General features: G+C 37.7%; 1 protein-coding gene across 1 annotated transcript in view; it reads right to left on the minus strand.

Annotated features, from left to right (window-relative positions):
* Positions 1–19,386, minus strand: part of LOC105049590 (signal peptide peptidase-like 2) — a 103,518-nt gene that overhangs the window by 62,792 nt on the left and 21,340 nt on the right. Inside the window, 1 exon segment of the mRNA XM_073262192.1 lies at positions 18,871–18,990. Coding sequence (XP_073118293.1) covers positions 18,871–18,990 — 120 coding nt within the window.

Genomic DNA, 19,386 nt, shown 5'->3' on the forward strand with positions numbered 1-19,386 from the left:
GCTTGACGATCAAAAATAAAATAAACTCTTTAGGTAGTAAGTAGTGTCGCCAATATTTTAATGCCTGAACTACTGTGTATAATTCCTTATCATAGATGGAATATTTTTATCTAGCCTCATTCAGTTTTTCACTAAAATAGGCTACTGGATGATCTTCTTGACTTAAGACTCCACCTATTCCTTCCCCGAAGCATCGCATGAAACTTCAAAAACTTTTTCAAAATCAGGCAATTTTAAAATGATGCTTTTGTCATCTTTTCTTTTATATCTTTAAAAGCCTTGGTCGCAGATTTTGTCCACTTGAATTCTCCTTTTTTTAAACAATTTATTATTGGGGCCATTATGGTACTAAATCCTTTAATAAACCTACGATAAAAAGTAGCTAGGCCCTGGAAGCTCCTAACTTCATGGATATCCTTGGGTTCAGGCCATTCCTTGATGGCTCTCACTTTTTCTGGGTCTGCTAAAATACCATCATAGACACAACGAATCCTAGAAAGATGACTCGAGGTTGCATAAAAGTGCATTTCTTTAAATGGATGAAAAATTTTTTTCTCAAAATTTCGAAAACTTGCCTAATGTGCTTAATGTGTTCCTTTTGGCCTAACTATAAATCAAAATGTCATCAAAATAGACGACTAAGAATTTTTCAATGAAGGGTCGAAAGATCTAGTTCATAACCCTCATGAAGGTGCTTGGGGCATTCGTCAAGCCAAAAGGCATAACTAACCATTCGTATAATCCCTCTTTTATTTTGAAAGCAGTTTTTCATTCGTCCCCAGGCCTAAGCTGAATTTGATGGTAACCACTACGGAGGTCAATCTTCATGAAAATGGATGATCCAGACATCATGTCTAGCATGTCGTCTAACCATGGAATAGGAAACCAATACTTGATCGTGATTTTGTTAATCGCACGACTGTCAACGCACATGCGCCAACTACTATACTTTTTAGGGTGACAAGCATTGGGACGGCACAAGGACTCATGTTTTCTCTCACAAACCCTTTTCTAATCAAATCCTCAACCTGACGCTTTAACTCTACATGTTCCTTTGGATTCATCCTATAATGTGGCAAATTAGGTAAGGACGAACCAGGGACAAGGTCAATCGCATGTTGTATGTCTCTAAGAGGTGGGAGTTCATCAGATAATTCTTCAGCTATCAGGTCACTAGATTCGGAGAGCAGGTTCTTAATAGGTAAAGGTGGCTCAGTCGAATCAGGGGAAATAGGTACGTCCCTAGCTACTAAGGCATAAACAATATCAGTGTCAATTTCTTTGCAAAATCTTTTTTTATTTAAAACATGCAAGGGTTTGGTGCTTTCAACACGGCCTAGCGGATTTCTAAACATTTTTAATGAGCTCGAACTCGGTCAGTTGGAGCTCGAGATGCTGATTTCCATAAAATTGGTTTGGTAGGATTCAAAATAACCTTTTTATCTTGATGCATGAAAACATACGTGTTTGGTCGACCATAGTGCATGACAGACAGATCATAGAGCCAAGGTCACCCAAACAGTATATGTGCAACATCCATTGGAAAGACATCACACCAAATTTGATCAGAGTAAGTCGCAAAATTGAGAGGAACTAGACACCACTGCTTAACAGGCATCGTGGTCTTATCTACCCAGCAACCTTATATGGACTAAGGTGTGGTTCGGGTCTAAGACCTAAGTGATTAATTGCTGATTCAGAGATAACATTAATACAACTTCCGCCATCTATGATGACTTTGCAACTTTTGTCGCCACATTTTGTGTAAGTATGAAAAACGGACGACGTCCCAATCATCTTCTTTCCTAGGATGAGCTAGGACACACCTTATGACTTGTGAAGGCATATTTTCATCAAGTTGATCGACCTGATCAAATGCCTCTTCGTCACTAGGGACATCTACAGCCGTGTGTTCAATTGCTTCTATGTCTTCAGCATCTTCAACATCTTGTTGAACCACAAGGTTCCGTTTAGGACACTCGTAAGCATAATGTCCTACCCGATGACATTTGTAGCATTTGCCCGATATATTTTCTTGTTTATCAAAGGCTACCCCTTTCCCTTTAAATCTGTGTTTGGTTTATTTTGTGTGCTGCCTGCATTTCTTGTCTTAGGGATTCAACTCCCTAATTTGGGAAGTGGATCTTCTAGCATGTGTTTGGGAAATTTTTTTGTATTCCAATGCAATTTGGAAAGCCTGCTCTACTTCTCAGCCCTATGTCGTGCTATTTCGCACTGCAAGTCCTCTCGCAGCCCTTTACGAAATCGTGAAAGGGTCATTTGCTCATCCTCTCGTAGATTGCAACGAACAAATAGTTGATCAAACTTGTTCATGTATTTCAATACGGAAAATGAACCTTGTTTTAAAGCTAGCAGTTGATCGAACAGATTTTGTTTATAAGTTGAGGAAAAGTACTTTTCTCTTAGTTTAGCCTTCATTTCAGCCCACAAGGTGGTGGGCTCTGGACCAATTCGCTCTAAATGCCATTCGACGCCAATCGAAAAATGCTTGGCGGCATTGATTATTTTCATTTCTCAAACCAAACTCGGCATTCGTCAGACATTTCATACCAGTCAAAAAACTGATCCATGTCAACAAGCCAATCGCTAAAAATTTTGGGATCCAATTTTCCATCAAAAGTAGGTGCATCTTTTTAAACCCTATTCATGATGTCATCTCGAGGACCTAAATTTTCTTGGAAGGGTGGGTTTTTTTGTGGAGGAGTTCGCATAAGCTGTCCCCTAAAATTATTTTCAATGTGACCTACAATCCTATTGGCAATTCCTTGCACTACATTATTTAAGGTCAATTTATTTTCACGTTCTTAAGTTGCTTCTAGGATGGAGACCCTATCTTTAATGTTTTGTATGTCGGTAGATAGTTCATTCAATTTTAACAAAATTTTACTAAATGGATCTTCGGGATCTTCATGAGTATCATCTCTAAACTTTGTTCCCTCTCTAGTTGTCATAATTGAAACCGGGCTCTAATACCAAAGCTAATGCAGGGTAAAAGTCTAGGGATGATAGACCCAAAATTAAAACTTAGCACAATGCAAATCCTAAATGCACAAATATAAAACTGAAATCTGAAGTCGACGTAAGTTAATTTCAACAACGAAATATTATAAAAACACCAACAGCAGAAATCAGGGAAATAGAATTAAATGAGAAAAGAATTGGAAAGGCTGAAAATTTACGGAGGCTCCAAGGATTGTTGTCAATTCTGCTCAAATATGGGGTTCATTTAAGCTCCTGTGAGGTTCAAACCTTCGCTTTTCCGTTAGATGTCGAATCCGAAGGTGGGAAGGTTCAATGTTTCCAGAATTAGAGATCAAAATCGAAGAAGTCGGCAAGGCAAAAGTTGTTGAGCTATGATCGGGATGGCGCAGCGGTAGGTCGGTGGCGGATTGGCATCAGGATCAATGGTGAATGCAACTTGATTGTGGGGAGAATGAAGTGAACAGAACAGTCAAATGAATTGGGAATCATTCCCATACGGCCTCACACCATCTGATGCAAAATATGAAGGCAAATATTTACGGGGAAAATGTACTCTTTTTTTTTCTATTCTCTTCATAATACAATGTACCCTAATTTATAGACCACTAGCTTAACAAATTTATGAAACTAACTAGATAACAACTAAACAAATTCAAAAATAATAACTTGAAACAAATCTCTAACAAAATATCCAAAATAACAACTTGAAACAAATCCCAACAACTAAACAAATTCAAAAATAACAACTTGAAACAAATTTCTAACAAAATATCCAAAATAACAGCTTGAAACAAATCCCAACAACTAAACAAATTCAAAAACAACAACTTAAAACAAATCCCTAACTACTAATGCGTCTGGTCACATTCATGGAATGTGGACGGACTCAACCAGGGGTAATGGGTGCGAGTCTGTCATCAAGCCAGATGCTTGAATTTTGAAGGCAACAGTGCACGTAGGTTCGAAATGTGCTCGATTTTGCATCATGTAGGACACTCTAAATAAACATATTTTGAACAGCTATTGCCCTAAATTCAACTTTTCCTATTGACTGTCCTAATCTCAGAATCTGGACAGCAGGCAATAAAGTCCTTCATAGCCCTAATCCTTCACCCTGAGGTCCATCGTTGCATATAGGCAGCCACAATCCTTTTCTATCCTACATCAAATATGGCATCAAAGCTCAAGGATCCTATTTGTCTTCTTTCTTTCCTGATCTTCTTCTTTTTACTTCTCATTTCCTTCCTTTTTATCACAAACAAGAATGAGGAATTGAGTTTCAGAATAAATGATCTTTATGAGCATGTCAAAATATGAGAAGATCTTTTGTCAGATGGACAATGAATTGGCATCTATCAACAATGCCAATGCAGGTGACATTGCAAGCAATTGCAGTGGCTTTAGGCATAAAAAGTTCCCTGAGGCTGAACTACAAGTCAAGAATTTTAAAGATGAGGAATCCAAAGAACTGATGTGTGAAGAACCTACAATTGATGCTTTATCATGTGAAGAGTCTACGGTTAAGTATCCTTCATGCAGCAATACTAGTACACACCATCAATGATCTGTTAATTGCGATTCAGCTGTTGATGAACCATCGACTTCTCAAGAGCAAAAGTCAAAAGAATGAAGATCCATGCCAGGATTAAGTCACTAAGCATATATGGCAAGATCAAGTCACTAATCTAAAGTCAGTGATCAAAATCAAACGAATATGAAGATTGTTCCTTATTAAGTTGCTAGATTTTCCTCAAAGATCAGCATCAAATGGATGATCAACACCCTCTTGCTTGTCAAGAGAACTTCATGTGGGCCTCCATCATCAAATCATAAAGACTACATGAAGGACCAAGCTTCTGGAAAAAGATATCAAGCACCAGATTCACCTAGTGGAAGAAAATGCGGAACTAAATTGCATCACATTCAATAGCCCGACTTTGCTAATTTAAAATTCCTTAATTGTAGGTTTAGGTTGAAATCATTAGGATTTTTTGAAGTAGATAGTAGCCAATGAAGGTTGTGCCGTAAGATCTTTAAGTCCATAATTTTAGGAGGTCCCAAATGAATTAATTTAGGTAAGTTAGGGGTCAATTATTGTTCATGTCACTGTAGCATAAAAAGTGATGCTATATTAGTCGTGGGCCATTTGTCAGTAACTAGTTTGTTTTGGAAACTTTTGTAACACCCTCTGCAATAAAAGAATAAACTTTAGCCGAAGATAGGAGGAATAGCTAAAGAATAATAGGGAAGAAGCACTTCTCTGCCTTCAATCACTAGCATAAGGGATGTAAAGAGCGTCAAGACTCATCCAGAGCTCAGATCTACAAATTTCAGCAGGGAAACTTCAACCCTAGATGGCGGCTAGGGTTTGGAACAAAAGAGAAGAAGGAGAAGAGTCGAACAGAAGGAAGACTAGGCGATTCCAAAAGGATCGGCCAACCAACCAGTCCAATCAAAATATCTGGTGCCAGCAGGTAGTGGGTAAAACTCGGATCCGTAACCCATTAACCTGTCATGAAGCAACAAGTGCAGCCCAGGCCCAAGCCGGTAGAAGACGGGAGCAAGCTCAAGCCTAGGACGGTAGAAGCCATTGGGCCCATTTCAATTTTATTGTAATCTCAGTGTTAAGCTGAAGTATAAATAAAATTATGAGGCTGTGATTTGGAAGTAAGCAATGTTATGAATGAACTCATTTTCCCTCCTAAATTTTCTCTTCTTTCCAGATCTCACTCTCGGATCCCCTCTCTTTTCTAAACCCCACTGATCTCCTCTCCTCCTCTCAATTTTTCCCCAGATCTCTCCCAATTTCCTCTCAACTTTACCTCAAATCCCTTCTCAGTCTACAAACTTCATTCAAAATCTCATTCTAAATACCTAGATCTGTATAAATCTGGAACAATTGGCCATAAAGTTACCTCAGTACAATCAGGTCATTACAAATTTGGTATCAAAGCTCAAAAAAATCCTTGGATCTGAGGCATAGAGACCTGCTATAGCTGAATTCCACTTTCTAGTATTACAGCAGATCAGATTGGCAGCTGTCCAGATCAGCATCATGTAACAATTGATCTCTGAATTTCTTACCTATTTGCAATAGCAACATAGATCTACACAGTGGAAGTTCAGATCTAAACAGTAGAAGCTTGGATCTAAAAAGAACCAGCTTAAATCTGAACAACAATAGAAAGAGAATTAATCTGTACCAAGATCTAAGAGTGATTGCTGTTCCAAACTGAAGAACAGCAACCAGACCTCAAGAACATCATAGGCCATCTTGGTTAAAGTTTTTCTGTAGCCAGGAGTAAAAAAATATATAAACCGGTGTTGTTAAATTTTACTCAAAACTGGTTTCAAAGCATTCAAAATAGGGGTGCAACACAAAAGCAAATACAAGGGCTGCAATCAGTTACAAATAGTAGAAAAGAATATGGCAGAGAGAACCAAATTGAAGAAAATAAATGAAAACATCAGAATTATAGAAGAAAGAATGCAAAAACCACCACTGAATGTACAACCAATTAGAAGACAGATTACAGCAGGTTACTGGAGATTACAATTCCAAAATTGGAATACTGGCCAAGCAATTAGATGAAATACAACTGGAAGAGAAACAAAGATATGAAGCACTACAAATTGAGGCAGCAAAGAGGCATGAGATTATGATGCAAGAACAAAACCGCAGACATGAGCAATTGCTGAAACTATTGAGTTCTCAGCCATCAGTATCCCAGTCCACAGAACAGTTCGCTGCACACAACACTCCCATCACCATAAGAGAAGGAAAAACACATGCATTTGAACATCCTGACGCCAGTACATCTGTAATACCTATGGGGGGAAGGGCAAGGGGCTGTTACCCACCCCCCCAAACCAGCCAAAAGCATAAAGGAAATCAAAACAGAACCAATTTTCATATACCTTTTCCAAAGCTGGATTTCCCAACCTTTAGTGGAGAGGAACCCATGGAGTGGAGCAGAAAATATGAACAATATTTCGAATTTACCAAATACCTGTTCTCCATTGGGTGGAGATAGCAACTATGCATTTCACAAGGAAGGCACATAGATGGAAAGAAGGTACTTCATTGATAAACAGAATGTAAACTAGGAAGAATTGATAGAGGTTGTATGCAGGAGATTTGATGGCAATAGCTTGAAACAGCTAGTCAGAGAGTTAATAAACTGTTGCAAATAGGAACTATGGAGAAGTATCAAGAAAATTTGAAGATTTGAGAGTTAGAATGTTGTACCATAACCCAAATCTCACTGAACAACATTTTATATAAAGTTACATCAGTGGACTAAAAGAGGAATTGGTACCCTTTATTGATTTAGCTCATCCTACCACATTCGAAGAAGTGTATGAACAGGCTAAGCTACATAAACAAGCATTGGCAGTAATGTGGAGTAAGAGTAAAGAGCTTAATAAAACAGCACCTCACAACCTGCTAGGTACTATGCTCCCAGAATTGTTACCCAAGGAGAAGTCCACAAGCCCCAATATACCAAAATTAAAACTTACCTCAAGGAGCTGGAAGGCAATAAGGGGAACAAAGGAAGGCAGCAGGTTTATGCTACAGATGTGGGGAGAAGTATCATTTGGCCACCAATGTACTCAGAAATCCACCCACTCTATCAATGCCTAGAAGTAGCTGAGATAATTGATGAGCAACTACTACATGAAGAAGAGGAAGATGAGAAACTATGTTGGAAGATGAAAAAGAGAATGAAATGAAAATTGTTGTTTATGCTTTAGTAGGGTAGAATCAGCATGAAACTATCAAAATATAAGGAGAAGCAGGTAAAAAGACAGTTGTCATTCTAATTGACACCGGCAGCACCTATAGTTTCATTGATTTTCAGGTAGCCAAAGAGGTGAAGGCTAACTTAACACCTACAACCCCTCTTATTGTGACTGTGGCTAATGGACACAAAGTTCTCAGCAAATTAAAGTGTGCCAACTTCCAATGGACCATGCAAGGAGAACCATATCAAGCTGAATTAAGAGTAATCAGATTGGATGGGTCTAGTATCATCTTGGGAATAGATTGGTTGAGAGCTTATGGAAGATGACTTTTGATTATCAAAACAACTCTGTAACTTTTACTAAAGATGGAAGACACATGACACTTAAAGGCATAACTAAAGGATCAAAACCAGCATTCGCCGTATCGGGCCGAACCGCCCGATATGGTGCGTACCGAGCCAGACCGGGGCCTTACCGATCCGGTTGGGCCTTTTTTTTCGGAAAAAATCCCGAACCACACCGAACCACCTGGTTCGGTACGGTTTGGGCCCATACCATCAGAAATCGGGCGGTATGGTTCAGTTCAACGCCGGTTTGGCCTAAACCGAACCGTACCGGCAGGGGGAAGGGAAAGGGGGGAGTGGGCCTTTTCACATGGGGGGTGGGGGAGGGGGGCTGGTGCTTTAATTACAACCACACCAAAGAGTGTTCTCTGAGACTTCTCAGAGAACACCCATGGGCTACGAAGGTCTCAACAAACTTGAGACCTTCAAAAAATTAGAAAAAAAAGGCAAAATTTTGTGAAATTGGAGTGGTTCGAGGAGAGCTGATCTTTAGCTGGAGGTAAGATAATCTATTATTTTGTTATAAATATTTATTTTTTTTTTTTTTGTTGTTAGAAAAAGGATAAGAATGAGGTAAAATGAAAATATGAGAAAATCATGCCAAAATCTTATGATTTTGGTATGATTTAATTATATGTGATAGATCTTTGAAAGATCTACATGATGACATCAAAATTATTAATTTTTATTAATTATATTTTTTTAAATATTTTTAAATATTTATTCATTTAAAAATTAATAAAAAATTAAATTTAAAAAAAAAATAAAGTTTTGGAATCATGTTTAGAATGATTCAAGCTACTTAAATCTAACCTAAATTTTTTTTAAAATATTTGAAATTAAAAAATATTTTTTTAATTATTTAAATAAAAAATTAATATAAATAAAAAATATATAAAAATAGTGTTATATTTTAGTTAATTTAAAATATTATTTAAAGATATACATATTTATTTTAATTTATAAGTTTTAAAATAATTATTAAATTATTTTAAAATTATATATAATTATTTTAATTATCATTAAACTATCGTTTTTGTTATACTTGCATATATTTATAAAAAAAATTTAGAGCATGACGTTCGTTGATTTTAATTAATCAACTATTTTTTAGTATATATTTATTTATATAAAATTTATTAAAAAAATAAAAAATAAGTTAGTTTTAAATTGAGAATAATATTTAGAATGATCAAAATAATTGAAATATTTGAATGTAACTTAAGATTTTTTTGAATTTTTTTGTAATATTTAAATAGTAAAAAATATTATCAAATAAAAAATATATAAAATTAGTGTTATATTACAGTTAATTCAATAATTATTTGAAGCACAATATTTTTTTTTGAATTCATGATTCTTATTTTATATATAATATGTTTGTAATAATTATTAAACTATCATGTTTTGTTATACCTGCAGAAATAAGAAAAAGATCCAGAGCGTGATATCGATTGGGACATGGCGAGATGCTCTGGCTCGCATCATTGGAGATGCAAATAGTGCAATACAGAGTTTAAGGGAGGAGGGTGACTAGGTTGAAGTAGCACCTGGCTGGTGGTTATCCTGATATATCCATGTGTCGAAATATCCGCAAGAGGTCCGACAATTGATGAAAAGTACTTTGCTGATTCGAAAGTAGTAAAGGAAAGACAAAGCAGAAAAAGATCGAAGTAGACCGTCGAGCTGCAGAACCACTTATTATCACTCTAGAGTGTCAGAGGAGGCTTCTGCTCCAGATGATGAGGAGGCATAGATTGAGACTGCCATTCAGACGAGCTTGATGGATTAGTACCGACAGGAGGAGATGGCCCGTATAGAGAGGATTCGGACATATGCTACGAATCAGATCTGGATCACGACTGGTGGGGGAGAATTCAAGTTAAGGAGAACTACCTCATCAGAGAGCCTGGTGGTAGAGGAAGTAGACCAACATGTCTTCTTTGTTGGGAGCTTTGGCAGTTGGAGGAGGTCTCCAGAGATATTCCAGCAGAGCCAGCATTCATGATTTGGATCCACATGTTTTGCCCGCAAGGATTCAAAGCAGCAGAGGATTGACAGTATGCTGAAAAAAGATAAGAAGAAGGATATGTGGTGAGCTATTGGATCATGATTTATTTCAGCCATATTCCAGCAAATGCAGCAGCCAATCCTTACTATCGATCTGCTATTTCAGTTATAGAGGCTGCCGGCCAGGGTGTAGATCCTCCAGGACCTAAGGACATCTATGGTCAGCTTTTTGACAGCAACAAAAAGGATCTGCAGAGATGGATTGCTTCTTACAAAAATAAATGGCCTATATACGGACTGACGGTGATGTGTGATGGTTGGAAGGTCTTACTAAACGGAGCATCATTAATTTTTTGACATACTGTAATGGAAAAATATTTTTTCACAAATCAATTGATGCTTCAGATAAGATGCACAATGCCACATATATCCTTGGTCTGATGGAGAGGTGATTGATTCAGTGGGTGAGCAGCATATCATGCAGGCCGTACAGATAATGGACCACAATATAATGCTGTCGAAAAGTTGCTGATGGAGTAGCGACCGAGATATACTAGACCCATGTGCTGCACATTGCATTGATCTTATATTGATGGATATTGGGAAGATTTGTAGGGTGCAGCAAGTAGTGAAAATTGCCAGACCATTACTAGATTCATCTACAACCACACATGGTTCTTTCATTGATGTGGACGTATACTGGAGGGAGATTTTAAGATCGGGTATCACACGGTTTGCTACCAACTACATAGCACTTGATAGTCTTCTTCAGAAAAAGCAGCCTACGTCAGATGTTTGTTAGTGCTGAGTGACAGGAGAGCAGATATGCGAGGCCAGCAGTGATGGAAGTCATGTGGAGAACTTGATGATGATCAGTCATTTTGGCAGCGGGCTGAGAAGTAGTGAAGGCTATCAAGCCTTTATATGAGGTGCTTCGCATTGTGGACAGTGAGAGATACCCCTAGATGGGCTTCCTATATTACATGATAGAGAGGCAAAGAAACAGATCAGTGAGAATGATCCAAGCATGCTCAAGAATTATTAACATCATTGAGTGCCATTGGGACTATCAGATGGGTAGAGATTTGCATCTAGTTGGTAAGTATGGATTCAATAATGTTTTAAAATATTTTTTCAAAGCATGAAAATAAAAGTATACTTAATCAGTCTTAAAATTTATCTGTAGCTTATTACTTGAATCTGAGATTTCAGTATATCATTCTTGGGATAGATATGGACAACGAGCTTCTTGCTGCTCTTCGCAATGTCATATATAAGATGGTGTCCGATCCAGAAATCGCGTCGTTGTGTCTGAAGAGGTATGCTAGTTTAAAATAGATGTAATTATTCAATTGAATTCGATCTGATATATTTATAAATTTAATAATTATATTTTATTTCAGACGAAACAGTTTAGAGAGGGATCAGACAGCTTTGGAGTCCATTAGCCTCTTAAGCAAAAAGTAGATGAATCCAGGTAAATTACATATCAATAATGAGTAGCATAGATTGATATGTAATTTTGCTTAATAATATCATCAAGTTTGATATGTAATTTTGCTTTTGCAGCTGAATGATGAATTCATTTTGGAATGTCAGCAGAAAATTTGAGACATGTGGCTATCCGTATTCTTTCTCAGTCGATCTCTGTTAGTGGTTGTGAGCGCAATTGGTCCACTTTCACCTTATCCACAGCAAACAAAGAAATCGTCTGACACAAAAATGTCTCAACGATCTTGTATATGTTTACTACAATCTGAGGTTGAGGCTAAAATACATCAGAAGAAAGTTCGTTGAAGTACACTGATCCGATATTGGATGATTATGCCGATGAGGATGACGATCTGATCATCGGATGGCTTGCAGGTCAGCAGCAGGAGCTAGAGCTTGATAAGCCGAGGTCCCCTCCACGATCACCAGTGTGGTGGCGAGGGAGATCAGGGTGGATCCAGGGTAATGGGTAGAAAGAAATATTCCACATAGGGTTCCAGCTAATCAGCCACAGCCTGAGGAGACACAAGGACTCATTCATCACATGACTCGCTGTCCGATACATCTTCCAGAGATTCGACGATAGATGTATAGACGATCCTCCCGACAGCCAGCAAGAAGGCATCCATCCTCTCAATCACAGAAAACTCAGTCACAGAGGGGCACAAGGGGGGAAAGAAAAGACAGTTGCACGTGCACCACTCTAGAGAGTACAGGAACTATCTGGCTCAGATAAGGACACCAGGGAGAGTGATGATGATATAGTAGCAGTAGCCATGGATCTGATGATCAAGGAGGAACTGGAGGACAGGAGACCACCATTTATGAGACAGCTACAGGATGATATTCAATTCACCGGTGAGTCTCATTTACATATGCCATACAGGATAGGGATCATGGTGGATGAGTCGGTAGAGATGTGGGAAGTCGATTTCATATAGACGACGGGCTCTTAGAGATCGTCCAGCACACGATGTAGCTGCAAACGATCTTGCACGTGGAGTAGGTCTGTGGATGTATCTGGATCATCCTCACATTATGGATCCTATTATTCGCAGCCACCTTATGATCCATATAGATATGGTGCATCTAAGGCATCGTCTTCTAGTGGTTACTATCCTATGCAGTCTGGAGTATCTTATAGATCAGATTTTACTACTGGCATATTTGGATGGGCTTCTCCACAGACGTACCATCGTCCCGAGATACTTCTCAAACCAGAGTTTTAGTGAGAGATCTGAGATATCTTACAATCCAAAGAGAATGCCTTATGGGATGAATATTCGAGAGTACGGTGCAGCTTGGCTAGAGGGTTGGATTGATGTCCCTCCAAATACTATGTTGATGATCCAGAATCTACGAGCGTCACAGACACTCAACAAAAATTAAATGCAGTCTTGAAGTTCGTATATTAGTTATTGCGCTTTGTACTTAAATATTTAGATATATTTTAATACATATTTTATATTTTTTTTTTTAATTTTAAGATGACATAGTTGAAATATAATGTAAATAAATATATATTTAAAATTTTGGATCAAAAACTTTGTACCGCTACCTAACTCAAAATTGAATCCAAATATGTCAATAATATGCAATTTAATACCATTTTGAGGTTGTATTTATCAATTATTAATTCAATATCCACAAAAAAAATTGAAAACCAAAAAAAATTGGGTACCGGTATGCTGATGCATACCGTGTGTCGGTACGATACGATACCGATACCGTACCATATCGGTCCGGCATCGATACGCCGTCCGATACCGGTACAGAAACCTTGATCAAAATTGAAGTATGCCAACGCCAAATGCAAATGATCACAGCTATATAGTGGTACAAGACTGGACAGCAGGGTAATTGTTGTGCAATTGGATGCATGGTGAACAATAAGAAAGATAAAGAAGAAACAGAAATACCTACTGTAGTGAAGGAGATCTTGGAACAATATACTAATGTATTCCAAGAATCCAAAGGATTGCCACCCAGCAGACCACAGGACTATAAAATTCCCTGTTACCTGGTACTACCCCTGTTAACATTAGACCTTACAGGTATACTTTTGAACAAAAGATGAGATAGAGAAGTAGATAAAGAGATGCTAAAATCATCACTCATCCAGCCCAATACCAGTCCTTATGCTTCTCCTGTTCTCCTAGTCAAGAAGAAAGATAACAGCTAGAGATTTAGTGTGGATTACAGGCAACTAAACAAGGCTACTGTAAAGGATAAGTACCCCATTCCACTAATTGATGATCTCCTAGATGAACTTGAAGGATCTCAATATTTCTCTAAAATAGATTTGAGATCGGGATACCATCAAGTAAGGATGAACACTGAAGATGTACACAAGACAGTATTTATAACTCATATGGGGCACTATGAATTCTTGGTTATGCCCTTTGGGCTAACTAATGTTCCGACAACATTCCAAGCTATCATGAATGAGATTTTTTATTCCATTTAGAAATTTGTATTAGTTTTTTTTTGATGATATTCTTTATACAGTAGAACCTTAAAGGAGCATGTGGAACACCTCAAGGAAGTCTTGAACCTATTGAAGAAGAATCAATTATATGCCAAAAATACAAATTTTCTTTGGATAGCAGCAGGTGGAATACTTGGGCACATCATTACAACAGGAGTGGCAACTGATCCAGATAAGGAGGCAGCAATGAGAAGATGGCTACACCAACTACACTTAAAGAATTGAGAAGATTTTTAGGTTTCACAGGATACTACAGAAGGTTTATTAAAGGCTATGAGCCATAAGTAAGCCCCTCAAAAATTACTCAAAAAGGATAATTTCCATTGGAATGAGGAGGTCAAGAGGCATTTAAGAAATTGAAGGAGATAATGTCAACAGCCACAGTCTTAGCCATGCCCAATTATACTTACCTTTCACATAAAGGTGGATGCAAGTGGGTATGGTATTGGAGCAGGCTCACTTAGCAAGGAAAACCAATAGCCTACCTTAGCAAAGGATTGAGTGAGAGACACATGGGACTATCAACATATGAAAAGAATTTTTGGCCATACTGTTAGCAGTATCTAAATGGAAACATTACTCAGTCCCAAGCCTTTCATTATTAAGACTGCCACCAGAGCTTAAAATACTTACTAGAGCAGAAAATCACCACATCCATTCAATAGAAAGGAATGCTGAAACTCATGGGACTGGACTATACAATACAATATAAAAAGAGGAAAGAAAACCTGACGGTAGATGCCTCATCAAGATGGGGCATGACTAAAGGAAGTGTGCAAGCAACAATAGCTGTAGTACCTACTTAGAGCAGTGAAATCACAGACAGTTATGAAGAAGATTCACAAGCTCGGCAGTCATAGCAGAGGTACTTATCGCACCTAACTCATAACCTGACTACACTTATAAGAGGGAATACTCAAATTTAAAGATAGAATTTATATGGAAAGTACAGGGGAACTAAGGCAGAAGATATTAGAAGTAATGCATGCATCATCTTTAGGAGGGTATTTTGGAATGAGCCGGCCTACAGAAGGATTAAGCAGCCGTTTTATTGGCCAGGGATGAAACAGGAGATAGAGAAAAAAGTGAAAGAATGTGGGGTATGTATCAAGAACAAAGTCGATGGGACCCCTTATGCCGGTTTGCTACAACCACTACAAATCCCAACTCAAGCCTAGTAAGAGATCAGTATGGATTTCATAGAGGCTCTGCCCAAGTCTGAAGGAAAGGACACCATACTGGTGGTAGTAGATAGACTCATCAAGTATACTCATTTCATTTCTCTGAAGCACCCTTACTCAGCTCAGGAGGTAGCAAGAGCCTTCCTAGACTCAATGTACAAACTACATGAAATGCCTCAAGATATAGTATCAGACAGGGACAAAGTGTTTACCAAACAAGTGTGGCAAGATCTGTTTAAGTTAATGGGGGTCAAGCTACAATTGAGTACTGCATACCACCCACAGACTGATGGACAATCCGAAAAGTAAACAGATGTCTGAAAACATACTTATATTGTCTATATTTCTAGAACCCCCACAAATGACACAAATGGTTATCCCTAGCTGAGTGGTGGTACAACACCAACCACCACTCCTCCTTAAGGATGACACCATATCAAGCCCTATACGGTCATCTTCCACCTATGTATCCAGTGGTTAATCTGGGAGTGGATTGCACACCACAGTAGCAGACTGGAATAGAGATAAAGACAACATGATCCGAACACTAAGAGACAGACTCAGAGAAGCTCAAAATCGTATGAATCAGAAAGCAGATAAGAAAAGGGTGGATAAGGAATACATAGGAGAGATGGTATACCTCAAGTTCCAACCATATAGGCAAAGCACAGTAGCAGTCCGCAAAAACCTCAAGCTCATCTCACGGTTTTATGGACCTTTCAGGATATTGGAAAGGATCGGTCCAGTGGCTTACCGACTGCAACTACTGGAAGGATCCCAGATACACCAGTATTTCATGTGTCTCCACTCAAAAGAAGCATTAATAACCCACAGCAAGTTTCACCCACAGTGCCACTTATCAAAGAAGAAGGACAACTTCTAGCCCAACCAGAGAAGATACTGGACGAAAATGGTGTGTAGAGGAAATAAGGCAGCTACACAGGTGCTAGTCAAATGAGCAACCTCACTTTGGAGCAACCTCAGTGAGGAGGAAGCCACCTGGGAGGACTATACAGCTCTTACGAGCTAGTTTCCCGACTTTGATCCTTGAGGACAAGGATCTCTTGAAATGGGAGGGGATGTGACACCTTCTGCAATAAAAGAATAAACTTTAGCCGAAGATAGGAGGAATAGCTAAAAAATAAAAGGAGAAGAAGCACTTATCTGCCTTCAATCACCAGCATAAGGGATGTAAAGAGCATCAAGATTTATTCAGAGCTCAGATCTACAGATTTCAGCAAGGAAACTTCAACCCTAGATGGCGGCTAGGGTTCAAACAGAAGAGAAGAAGGAGAAGAGTTGGACAAAAGGAAGACTAGGTGATTCCAAAAGGATGGCCGACCAATCAGTCCAACCAAAATATCTGGTGCCAGTGGATAGCGGGTAAAATCTAAATCTGCAACCCATTAACCAATCATGAAGAGACAAGTGCAGCCCAGGCCCAAGCCGGTAGAAAATGGGAGCAAGCTAAGGTTTAGGACGGCAGAAGCCATTCAGGCCCATTTCAATGTAATCTCAGCTGTTAAGCTGAAGTATAAATAGAGTAATGAGGCTGTGATTTGGAAGTAAGCAATGTTATGAATGAACTTATTTTCCCTTCTTAATTTCCTCTTCTTTCCATATCTCACTCCCGGATCCCCTCTCCTCTCTTCTGAACACCACTGATCTCCTCTCCTCCTCTCTATTTTTCCCCAGATCTCTCTCAATTTCCTCTCAACTTTACCTCAAATCCCTTTCCAGTCTACAAATTTCATTAAAAATCTCATTCTAAATACCTGGATCTGTACATATCTAGGAACAATTGACCAAAACTTACCTCAGTACAACCAGGTCATTACAACTTTTTAAGGGATTCATTTCCTTTTATGTAAAGAGTCCTAAAAGAGCTGTAATTCATTAACTTGTGGATCAAGTTTGAGGGTCCTTATAAAGGGGGTCGAGCAAAGGACTTGTAGGCTGGTTTTTTAATTATGAATGGAATTAAAGATTTGAGGCTAGGTTCATCCCTCTTGTTTCCTTCCTTTCTCTTCCCCTCTTCTCCTCCTTTCTTTATTTCCTGCTACTATTCATCTTTTCTTTCTCAACCTTCTTCTTCTTTATTTCATAAATCTGTTGTTTATCCTTACTTCTTTGGGGCTTCAAATAAATCAAACTATCTATGGATTTCTATGAACATTATTTCATATACCCTAATTACATTTACAGGTTTATATTTGATTGACTAAAAACTCTAGTTGTGATTTGGTCCATCTTTCCACATGTAGGGCACCCTAAATGGACATTCTTTTAAACAGCCATTGCCCTAAATTTCAAATTTTCTTATTAACTATCCTAATCTCAGAACCTCAACAACAATAAAATCCTTCATCAGCCTAATCCTTTGCCTCAAGGTCCACCATTGCATGTAGGCAGCCCTGACCCCTTACTATCCTACATCGCTCCATGTTGAGCACCTAATTACCTTTAAAAGAATAGAAAAGAAGATGATTAATTTAAACGAACTACATCTGATTTGTTTAAAATGCTTGACTTGCAATAATGCAATCACATAAATTATGCAATAATTACAGCCTAAAAGCAACAAAGCATATATTATATTCAAGTTGATGGATATCTAAAGCGATCTACACAAGAAGGATAATAGGTGCTTGCTCATATCATCCTACATCTATGATATGTACCATGTCAACAAATTATTAGGATGATATATGTTTGTGTACCTATATAATATCAAAGGAAGCTTGTTTCCTTATATCAAAGATTCAAAATAGTATTCATTGATATAGCTACATATGCAGAAATACAAGCTTGTATTCTACTCCCCCATTTTAAATTGTACCCAACCATTATCAACAACCTTGTCCCTATTTGGGATAATTTAAAATTCTTCTCCCTTTTCCTTTTCTTTTTTTTTTTTTTTTTTGTAAGATTTAACAGCCTAAACTGCATATTGGACATGTCAACAAGACAGCTAATGCTGTAAATTGAATAAAAGGGTAGGAAACAATTCCCATAATGCTACCAATATTTAGGCTTCCAACGATACAAAAAGCATGTTTATAACACCCATAATTCGATGTCAATGTATAATATAACAATATATTCAGCAATAGTTGTTGTTGTAGATTTAAGCATATCTTGTCATCTGATATTAGTTTGCATCAAGGTTTAATATTTTATTGCTCACTTATATAGCAGCTATCAACACCCATTAAACAGGCCCATTGCATATACCTACAAGGCTACAACACAATAAAAGACCTCTAAAATTGTCACAAGAGCCATTAAGTTACATCCTTATCTATTCAGTAAATTAGTCAAAGCTTTGCAATGCATGTTAAAAGTTAATGTGCCAATAACAATATTTTAACAAACATATATATGTATGTATGTGTGTGTGTGTGTGTGTGTGTGCATCTATATATATATATAAAGAAAAATATACACATGTACACACATATATACACGTCTCTGCATGTACCAAGATACAGCACAGTATATCATAGTAAGCCTATTATGCAAGTGAAGATACACACCTGTAATCCAAGCACATGACATCAAATAAACTAAATGGCAATGCAATTCACTTATGAATATAATAACACACCTCTTCCTCCACTATCCAAGGATTTTTTAATATTCTCTCCATCTGACTTTGACATGAGAACAACAGGAATTGTAATGTCCAGGGAAGTATCATTTTCAGGGCACCCCATCTTCTCAAGTTCTAGAACACAATACATAGAAATGTTAAAAAGACATATAAAGCATGGATGAACTCGATACATGTTCATTAAAAATGGTTTTTGGCATATGTACCCCTTCAAATATTGCTTATTTCATGTTTATGCCCTGAATTAACTATTTGAATATATAACTCGTCTCATCCTATTTTTGCAAAGGTACTCAAACCATTACATTTTTAGCTACCACCATTGATGGGCAGCCATTTTAAGTGTAAAAGCAACCATTTACTCTTTTACATCAATACTAAAAAGCTTATGCAAAATGAAAGCTCTTTGCAGTACAAACTTTTTTTTTTTTTTTAAATGATAAGTATTAGTGCAAAAGGGAAATGAAATTATTTACTTACATTTAAAATTATTTTACAATTAAACTGGCT

The sequence above is a fragment of the Elaeis guineensis genome, chromosome 8 (genome assembly GCF_000442705.2).
Source record: "Elaeis guineensis isolate ETL-2024a chromosome 8, EG11, whole genome shotgun sequence".
In the NCBI taxonomy this organism is placed as follows: domain Eukaryota; kingdom Viridiplantae; phylum Streptophyta; class Magnoliopsida; order Arecales; family Arecaceae; genus Elaeis; species Elaeis guineensis.